The sequence below is a fragment of the Xyrauchen texanus genome, chromosome 39, assembly GCF_025860055.1.
Source record: "Xyrauchen texanus isolate HMW12.3.18 chromosome 39, RBS_HiC_50CHRs, whole genome shotgun sequence".
Classification (NCBI taxonomy): Eukaryota; Metazoa; Chordata; class Actinopteri; order Cypriniformes; family Catostomidae; genus Xyrauchen; species Xyrauchen texanus.
In genome coordinates this window covers 10,875,540-10,886,534 of record NC_068314.1, presented here as the reverse complement: position 1 = coordinate 10,886,534, position 10,995 = coordinate 10,875,540, and the positions used below count along the sequence as shown (strand labels likewise).

Here is a 10,995-nt window from a genome sequence, read left to right as displayed (position 1 = left end):
CCAATTCCCAATCTGCTCTAAGTCCTCATGGTGGCGTAGTGACTCACCTCAATCCGGGTGGCGAGGACAAATGTCAGTTGCCTCTACATCTGAGACACTCAATCTGCACATCTTATTGTGTGGCTTGTTGAGCACGTTACCGTGGAGACATGTGCGTGTGGAGGCTTCACGCTATTCTAAGAGGCATCCACGCACAACTCACCACGCGCACCACCGAGAGTGAGAACAACATTATAGCAACCACGAGGTTACCCCATGTGACTCTACCCTCCCATACCCTCAGGTTGTATTGCAAATATGAAAACATGTTGTAAAAGAACAGGGCTGCATTTTCCAAAAACATTAATATCAACTTAAGCTTGCAAAGACCATTTGTGCCAATGGTTTCTACTATCTACATTGGCTTACAATGCTTTTGGGAAATGTAGCCCAGGGCATTTAGTGAAGGTGTCTCTTACTTAGTAAAACAGTAAATCTGTCCAGCCTTATAGTTCCTCTGTATAAGTCAAATAGGCTGTATGCTGTAGGGTACTATTAGGCCGATGGGATGCAGCAATGCTAAAGTGCTTCTTCAGACTAAGGCCACAGCTGCTGCCAGTAGAGGGTTTAGCAGAAAAAGGCTTCATGGTGGAAATGATGAGAGCCAAACAGTCTGCCACATCTTTATTGGGAGCACATGCCAATGCTGGAGTATGACCTGAAAGCATACAGCTAGATTAATGATAAAATTCTAAGTGCATAAATTGGGTAATTTATGAAAGCATTTCAATAACAATTACAGTGTAAGGACAAGCAAGAGCAATGCATTTTGATTATTGGCGAAAACTCTTAATATTTAATCATGTAAAAATCATTAGGAGTGACACCACAGTTCTCCTTCTGTCACTCACTCACGTTGTGTCGATTGTAGTGACACAAGGGGTCTCTTCTGAGAGCCTCGCGTACCTCTGAACTTGAAAAAAGGCCAATGTCAAGTTGGCAGACAGAATTTGCATGCCCCGCCCCTGGACATACGGGTATAAAGGGGAGCGGGCAAGCAATTGTTAGACAGATTTTTTCTTCAGAGCCGAACAGTTGTGTGAATCAGCAAGCTGTGTGTCACGACTGCTTCACCCACCTCTGCAAGAGAGCTTCTTTTGGATCTGACTGTGCATTCCAGCGGCTTTCTCCTCTCTGCACGCTGTGCAGACTCTGCCTCTGGGCTCTTCAACAGCACTTCTCTCATAAAAGAGTTGACTTCTCTGAAAGAGTTTATTTTCCTCTAAAAGAGTTTGTTTTCTGGTAAAAGAGCAACATACATAAGTGGGCGTTGAACGTCCTTTTCAGGACATGTCTTTATAAAGATGCCCTTCCGGCACTGTGGAGTTCCTGGATGTGGCCGGTATCTCTCCAAATCCGACGGTCATAGACGCTGCCTCGTGTGTCTGGGTGGCGATCACACCGAGGCAGCATTTGTGAGTGGTTCATGTTCTTACTGCGAGGACATGACCGTGGCAATTTTGCGGTCATTCCAGCCACCCCCCGCGTCGCTCCTTCCCACGGGATTGAGGATGACCTGACTGGCGATGGAGGCGATTTGGGGATGGCAGCGGGCTCAGTTTTGAAGGGCACAGCCCCACGAACCACCAGACCCCCGGCACGCTCGTTTGCTTATGTCTGTGCTTGGGATGGCGGCGGCTCACTTCGTGGCCAGTTTGCCTCATTCCTGGAGCCAGGTCTGGATGCATCGGAGAGCGTGCAGGAGTCTGACGCTGAAGACCTGACCACACTCCCGTCCTTGGGCCAGCCCGCCCAGTCAGAGTCTGACGCGCAGATGGCCGATATGCTTTCCCAGGCCGCTGTGAGCGTTGGGTTGGACTGGAACCCTCCGTCCAATGATGACTGGTACCTCGGCTCCGGGTGCCGCTGCCAGCCATTCCCACCCCACCCCCAGTACCTTTCTTCCTGGAAGTGCATGACGAGCTGACGAGTTCGTGGAGGGCACCTTTTACTGCCGCTCTCACTATCCTGGATGGCGGGGCGGTCCACAGGTACACGGAGGTCCCTCAGGTGGACTGGGCAGTTGTGATCCACCTGTGTCCCGAGAACGGCGCCACCTGGCGGGACCGTCCGGTACTCCCTTCCAAGGCATGTAGAACAATGACGTCACTGACTGTGAAAGACTACAGCGCCACTGAACAGGCCGCCTCCGCCCTGCATGCCATGGCTCTCCTGCAGGTACACCAAGCCAGGGCACTCAAAGAACTACACCAGGGTAGTCCCGATCCTGACGTGCTGCAGGAACTGTGTTCTGCCACCAACCTCACTCTCAGAGCTACAAAGGTAACAGCGCAAGCACTCAGGCGGGCGATGGCCAACCTCGTGGTCCATCTTGGTCGAGATGCGCAACGTTGACAAAGCTTTCTCAATGCCCCCGTCTCCCAGTTAGGTCTCTTCGGTGACACCGTCTTCGCCCAGCAGATCTCGGCAGTGAAGAAACAGATGGAGGCCATCTCCCACATCATGCTGAGCCGTCGTAGCGCAGGCGTTTGCCTCCCAATGCACTATTACCTGCTGCCCCCACTGCGAGGCCCCACCCGGTACGTCCAAAACGATCGTCCCGTTAGTACCCCTTGCACGGAGCTTAGACATATGGCGCTTTCCAGCCAGTCGCGCTGGCTGGCCAGGACCATCCGACTTTGCTACGCAATTCAATTCGCCAGGCTTCTGCCTCATTTCAGCGGTATTTGCTCCACCCCGTTGCGCGGCGAGAACGCCAGCACCTTACAAGCAGAGATTGCCACTCAAGGACGCAATAGAGCCTGTCCCTCCAGCCGAGACGAAGAAGGGTTTCTATAGCCCTTAGACTTGCGAGTTCTCAACCGGATTTTACAGACTCCCATTCAAAATGCTCATGCAGAGGCAAATTCTGAGGCCTGTCCCTGTCCCCTCGCATCTTCACCAAGGTTGCAGAGGCAGCCCTTGCCCTGCTACGGGAAGTGGGCATCCGCATACTCAACTACCTCGACGACTGGCTCCTCCTAGCGCACTCTCTCGAGTTACTATGCGCCCACAGGTACCAGGTGCTTGCGCACCTTAGGGCTTCAGGTCAACTGAGAAAAATGCAAGCTCTCTCCGGTTCAGAGCATCTCTTTTCTCGGTTTGGAGTTAAACTCAGTCTCAATGTCAGCACGCCTCATAACCGAGCACGTGCAGTCAGTGCTCACGTGCCTTGCTCGCTTCAAGCCAGGCACAGCAGTTCCTGTCAAACAGTTCCAGAGGCTCCTGGGGCATATGGCATCCTCGGTCGCGCCGTTCGGGTTGATGCATATGCGACCGCTCCAGCACTGGCTTCAGACTCGAGTCCCGAGATGGGCATGGCCCTGCGGCACATACCCTGTGGTTAACACCACTTCCTGCATCAGACTTTCAACCCTTGGAAAGACCTCTGTTTTCTGCAGACAGGAGTCCCCCTACAACAGGTGTCCAAACGTGTCGTGGTCACTACAGATGCCTCTCAACTGGGTTGAAAGTCCCACGGCTGTGTGCCCATAGCACACGGCCCCGCCTGCGTTGGCACATCAACTGCGTTGAGTTCTTGGCTGTACTCCTTGCCTTGCAGATGTTTCTCCCACTGATTCGGGGAAAGCACATCTCGATCCATTCAGACAGCACCGCCACGGTAGAGTACATAAATCACCAAGGCTGCGTGCGCTCCCATCACATGTCACAACTCGCCCACAATCTCCTCCTTTGGAGTCAGCGGTGACTTAGGTCGCTGCTTGCCACTCACATCCTGGGGGACCGCAACACGACGGACACGCTGTCGTGGCAGGTTGCGCTAAGCAGAGAGTGTAGGCTCCACCCCCATGCGGTCCAGCTGATTTGGGGCCGCTTTGGCAGGGCACAGATAATAACTCCCACTGCCCGCTCTGGTACTCCCTAACGGAAGCCCCCCTCGACACAGACACGCTATCACACAGCTTTCCCCGTGGGCCACGCAAGTACTCATTTTCCCCAGTGAGCCTTCTTGCACTGGTGCCGTGCAAGGTCAGGGAGGACGAAGAACAAGTCACCTTGGTGGCTCCTTATTGGCCCACCCGGACCTGGTTCTCAGATCTCATGCCCCTCGCAACAGCACCTCTCTGGCAAATTCTTCTTTCTCAGGGACGGGGCACCCTCTGGCACCCACACCCAGATCTCTGGAATCTCCACGTCTGGCCCCTGAGGGCAACACCACTTGCGCAGCCTTGGGTGTACCACTTGCACCTAGCACCTTTCCCCTCCACTGAGGCAAACACGTGCACTCTTATCCCCAGAGATCCCTCTAACTCCCTTGATTACTCCTCCTTAGCCCTCTGGTCCGCGAATTCGGTGGAGGAATTCCCTGACCAGACCCAATTCGGGTACCAAAATTACTCTGTACTGGAATAGGTGCTCCACAGGATGGGCCCTTGTGTGGATTAATCCCCCTGTGTGTATTTTCCGCAGTACGGTTCCCCTACGGACACTACGTCGAAGTGAGCGACAGATGGGGAACGTCTAGGTTACTGTTGTAACCTCTGTTCCCAGATGGAGGGAATGAGATGTTGTGTCCTCCCGGCCATGACGCTGAACCGAGCCACTGTTATGGCCGAAACCTTATTCTCGGCTACTCAGTGCAAAACCTGAATGGACAGACGCATGATTCTGAATGGACAGACGCATGACTGTATCACCTAGATATCTCATAGAGACTGTGTCTGTTCCACGAACTACGAAACACAATACCCTCACTAAATCATTTAGAAAAAATTTGATTAAGGTCAAACTTGAACAAAACAAACAAATTAAAAATGTACATCATATAAAAATAGGGCTACTAAACATTAGATCTCTTTCTACCAAAGCACTAATTGTCAATGAAATGATTACGGATCATAGATTGGATGCGCTCTGTTTGACTGAAACCTGGCTTAAACCGGATGAATATATTAGTTTAAATGAATCTACTCCCCCAGGTTATTGTTATAAACATGAGCCTCGTCTGAAGGGTCGAGGAGGAGGTGTTGCTACAATTTACAGTGAAGTTTTTGGTGTTACTCAGAGGACAGGATATAAATGTAAGTCTTTTGAACTAATAATGCTTAAGGTGACACCGTCAAATACAAATATAAATAAAAATTCTCTGTCGTTCTTTACCCTTGCTACAGTGTATAGATCACCCGGGCCTTATTCAGATTTCCTTAGTGAATTTGCAAATTTTTTATCAGATCTTGTAGTTACTGTAGATAGAGCCTTAATTGTTGGTGACTTCAACATTCACATAGATAATGAAAATGATACATTAGCATTTATCGATATTCTCAACTCTCTTGGAGTCAGACAAAATGTAACAGGACCAACTCATCGCCATAATCATACGCTAGATTTAATTCTTTCATATGGAGTTGATGTTGATAATATAGAAATTCTGCAGCAGAGCGATGACATCTCGGATCATTACCTCGTCTCTTGCATGCTGCAATCAGCTAATGTTACTCAATCTACACCACGCTATCGTTCAGGTAGAACTATTCTTTCGACCACTAAAGATAGCTTCACTAATACTCTTCCAGATCTATCTCATATACTCAATAAACCCCAAAGCCCAGAAGAACTTGATGAAATAACAAAAAATTTGAATGCAGTCTTCTCTGGCACCCTTGATGTTGTCGCCCCACTTCGATTAAAGAAAATTAAAGAAATAAGCCCTGCACCATGGTACAATGATCACACTCATGTTCTCAAGAGAGCAGCTCGGAAAATGGAGCGCATGTGGACAAAATTAGAAGTATTTCAGGGTGCATGGAAGGATAGTGTCTGTAGCTACAAACACGCACTCAAAGCTGCCAGGTCAGCATATTTTAGTAAACTCATAGAAAATAACCACAACAATCCTAGATGTTTATTCAGTACTGTGGCTAAATTGGTTAGGAATAAAGCCTCAACCGAACCAGATATTACGTCACAGCTCAAGAGTAATGACTTCATGAATTTCTTCACAGATAAAATTGAAATAATCAGAAATAAAATTGGAATTATGCAATCATCTGTCATAGCACCTCAGAAAAGAGTGTTGAATAATTTCCCTCATGTGCAACTTCAATCCTTCACTATCATAGGTCATGAAGAGCTAACAAAACTTATCGAAACATCAAAAGCCACAACTTGTTTGTTAGATCCTATACCAACTAAGCTCTTAAAAGAGGTATCTCCTGTAATATCAGAACCTCTTCTTAATATCATTAACTCCTCGCTATGCTTAGGACATGTCCCAAGAAACTTTAAAATGGCAATTATCAAACTGCTAATTAAGAAGCCACAACTTAATCCTGGAGAACTTGCTAATTATAGACCGATTTCAAATCTCCCGTTTATGTCAAAAATACTAGAAAAGGTAGTATCCTCCCAAATATGTTCATTTCTACAGAGAAATAGTATATATGAAGAATTTCAATCCGGATTTAGGCCTCATCACAGTACAGAGACTGCACTTATCAGAGTTACAAATGGCTCTTATCATCTGATCGCGGCTGCATTTCTCTTCTAGTGCTTTTAGATCTTAGTGCTGCATTCGACACGATAGATCACGACATTCTCTTGAATAGGCTAGAGAATTATGTTGGAATTTGTGGAGTGGCATTAGCATGGTTTAGGTCATATTTAGCAGACCGCTACCACTTTGTCTATGTAAATGAGGAATTGTCAAACCAAACAAAAGTAAAATATGGAGTGCCACAGGGATCAGTTTTAGGGCCTCTGCTTTTCTCCATGTATATGCTTCCCCTGGGAGATATTATCAGGAATCGTGGAATAAGTTTCCACTGCTATGCTGACGATACACAACTTTATATTTCGTCAAAACCTGATGAGATTTCACAATTCTCAAAATTAGCAGAGTGGATTAATGAAATAAAAGATTGGATGGCCAGAAATTTCCTTCTACTCAATTCTGACAAAACAGAGGTTCTAATTATTGGACCAAAAAACTCTAAACTCTAGCCACTAAAATATAATTTGACTCTAGATGGATGTACTGTTACATCATCTTCAACAGCGAAGAACTTAGAGGTGTTATATTTGATACCAACCTGTCCTTTGAAAATCAAATTACAAATGTTTGTAGAACAGCATTCTTCCACCTAAGAAATATTGCTAAATTAAGGCATATGCTCTCGGTTGCTGATGCCGAAAAACTAATTCATGCGTTCATGACCTCAAGACTAGATTATTGTAATGCATTACTGGGAGGATGTCCAGCAAGATCAATAAATAAACTTCAATTGGTTCAAAATGCAGCAGCCAGAGTGCTGACGAGAACCAAGAAATATGATCATATTAGTCCCATTTTATCATCGTTACATTGGCTACCTGTTAAATTCCGTATTGATTTTAAAATTCTGTTAACTAAGTACAAAGCTTTGAATGGTCTAGCTCCACGAGTACTTAAGTGATCTTCTACCACGCTATATTCCAACACGTTCATTAAGATTGCAAAATTCTGGCCTATTAATAGTTCCTAGAATATCAAAATCCACTAAAGGAGGAAGATCCTTTTCATATTTGGCTCCTAAACTATGGAATAGTCTCCCAAACACTGTTCGAGATGCAGACACACTCTCTCAGTTTAAGTCTAGGCTAAAGACTCATCTATTTAGCCAGGCATACACCTAATTTATCCTCCAACCCACAATTAGGCTGCTTTAGTTGGGTCTGCCGGAACCAGAAACCAGAAACATTGAGCATGATCTCTAACTCTGCAATAAATTAAATGGCATCTACGCTTACATCTTTTTATTTGTTTCCCTGTCTCAACCTCGGGACTCCTATCCTGAGGTCACCAGAACCGGCTGGATCCAGCACCATTCCTGCTTCATGTTGGACTCCACTGCTACATGTCGCAGAATGATGATGACTAAATGCAGCCGGTGCCAGCCAAACATCACTTCAATCTATTATGACCGGACTTCAGAGGATGAAATGATGCCAACTCCAACCTGCATCACCTCGGTCTATTTATGGACTACGATCTTGAAATGAAATGCTTAGACTAACTATTGCCAACAAAAGCCTTCATCAGCAAATTAACAAGGACAATTGCATCTATGTGAACTTCTGCAATTAATCAAGATGGACTTCAAAGACTTTGGTCAATAATCTTACAGTTCAAACACAATCGATGTTTAATCACTGACACCTTAACACTTGGTTTAATAATTTTAAACCATGATTTTACCTATACATAATTAATATTTACATTACATTCATAATGTTAGTCAGAGGGGAACTGGCCCCCACAGTGAGTCTGGTTTCTCCCAAGGTTATTTTTCTCCATTAATCTACATCTTATGGAGTTTTGTGTTCCTTGCCACAGTCGCCTACAGCTTGCTCACTGGGTTTATTAATACAATTATCATTTAATTATTTTTAAACACTATTAAAAATCGTATTTTATCTAAATTACACAATGATGATTAATCGACTTTATAGACATTACAGTTTTATCGTCTGTTAATGCTGATATTCTGTAAAGCTGCTTTGAAACGATGTGTTTTGTGAAAGGCGCTATACAAATAAAATTGACTTGTCTTGACTTGACTCCCTCCTTTTACACACGTATGTCCGGGGGAGGAACATGCCAATTTCTCATTGGCCTTTTCTCAAGTTCAGAGGTAACCAAGGCATTCAAAGTCGTCCCCTAGTGTCGCTTCATTCGACACAATGTCTCGTTCCCTCCATCAGGGAACGGAGGTCAAAACCGTAACCTAGACGTTTTCTCCGATTAGAGAAGGCAGGCAGTGCCTCCTCAAATTTGGGTGAGAAAAATAAATGACTGTGCATAAAATAAAAATCTTGTGAAATATGAACTCAAATTATGTGTATAGTAGTTATTTTTCTAAAGTAATCTGTCAATCAGCGACACCAGCGGATAAAGTTTCAGAAGGATGCAGTGTCTCTCAGGCCTCCCTTGTGCTCCTTACAATCTCATTAACCCTCTGGGGTCTGAGGGTGTTTTGGGCCCTGGAGAAGTTTTGACATGCCTTGACATTTGTGCTTTTTTCAGTTGCTTAAAAACATATTAATGGCTAAAGTCTGATAAAGCCATATTCAGCACAAACTGGGCTACAATAATATGTGAGCAACATTTGTGTATATGTTTGTATTTTTGAGAAAATAATGTTTATGCATGGTTTTTGAAAAAAAGAAATAATAATAATTTAAATAACTGAAATAAGGCCATATACCACATACTAAGCATTTGTCCACAAGACTTTTGAGTACTAGATCTTGAAGCCTAGAGTTTTTGCTACAAAATTATGTGAAAACCATCCTGATTACTCAACAATATATTCATACAAAACAATATATTAATTTAACTTTTGTAAGACACTTTGAGTTAGAAAGGTCATATGGAAGGAGGCGTGAATTAACATTAATATTTATGTAATTCACACCTGAGGAGACAAAGACTCCTCCCCTGGGCCTATCACTGAGGAATGTGACAGAAAGAGAATGAATGCGAGGAGACTTAATGATCAAAATCAAGTTTTAAGTTAAAAGAAGTAATCTGACTATACATTTTCTTTACATAAAGACTTTACTTAATTTTAGACCCGCACTACCGTTTAAAAGAAGTCTCTTCTGCTCACCAAGGCTGCACTTATTTGATCCAAAATACAGTAAAAACAGTGATATTGTGAACTCTTTTTACAATTTAAAAGAATAGTTTTATATTTGAATATATTGTAAAATGCAATTTGTGATCAAAGCTTAATTTTCAGCATCATTACTGCAGTCTTCAGTGTCACATGATCCTTCAGAAATCATTATAATATGCTGATTTTCTAATATGGGCATATTTAAAGTGCATTTTACTCATTTACACTTGAACAGACATTTGCAAGCACAAGCATTGTTGATGATAATGGGGCAGTATAAACACTAGTTAAAATATAATCTAAACATTCATATTATTTTATATCATATTACATATCATATTTATATCATACAGCATACAATTTAAATGCCTACTTTAAATGAAACAACATTTAAATGCAACTAAAACTTGCTTATTAGGAGTCATATTTCAAATTTCAATACTCTGAATCCTGGCTGGCAAGTCTGCAAACATTCCCACTAGTAAAATATGTACATGTTTATATAAAATAGCATGTCAACCAATGTAAGTAAAACTAAATGACTTACAAATCCGAAAATATATCCTCGGCTGGATCAAATCTCTCTTCAAAATATAAACGTTCATCGGAATCCGGCTCTTCTTCTGAGGAAAATTATTTAGGCACAGTTGGGGGTGTTTACCATTTGCATTGATCGCCTCAGCACATTACCGTATGAATGGCACGCTCTGTCCGTGGGTGTGATCATATTAGGGATAATTAGCTGAGCCAGGAAAAATTGTACATTGCTTTGTTTAATACAGATTACATTGCAGGAGAATATTTGTTTTAAATTTGAATTGTTTTATCTAAAAGTAGACATTTTAAGCTGTCTTTAGACATATGTTTCATGTTTGTGTGATAAGTATTCACGGAGATTCAGTTCATTTTTGTGACGCGTTTCAGAAATATGCTCATAAACACCGAGATTGCTGTAAGCACACCCTTTTTATTTTCTTTATTTTACAAAAGCACAAGGTTTTGTTGTTATTGTGAGTGTACACAAATAAAAGTAGACCCTTTATAGTCTCTAATGATGCCTTACACTTATCTGTATGCCCCAAAATGACGGAGAATTTTATATTGTTTCCGCAGTAATAACGAAAAAATCCAGCAGGACACGCCGGTGCATCCATCGACCCCAGAGGGTTAAACTCTGGTATGGCGTGATTATGGGGGAGGTTAAGCACAAAATATGGGTGAAAAGTCACATGATGGAGGCAATGCCTCCAATTAGCACTGATTTGTTCCCAGATAGAACAAATACGTCTCAGATATGTCTGATTAAAAGCGTTTCATCTGGGAAGCATCACATTCT

General features: G+C 43.5%; 1 protein-coding gene across 1 annotated transcript in view; it reads right to left on the bottom strand.

Moving 5' to 3' along the window:
• Window positions 1-485: 485 nt before the first annotated feature.
• The window catches only part of LOC127632462 (serine/threonine-protein phosphatase 6 regulatory ankyrin repeat subunit C-like), a 68,003-nt gene continuing 57,493 nt past the window's right edge, over window positions 486-10,995 (bottom strand). The window contains 1 exon segment of the mRNA XM_052111040.1: window positions 486-697. Within this exon segment, the coding sequence (XP_051967000.1) occupies window positions 486-697 (212 nt within the window).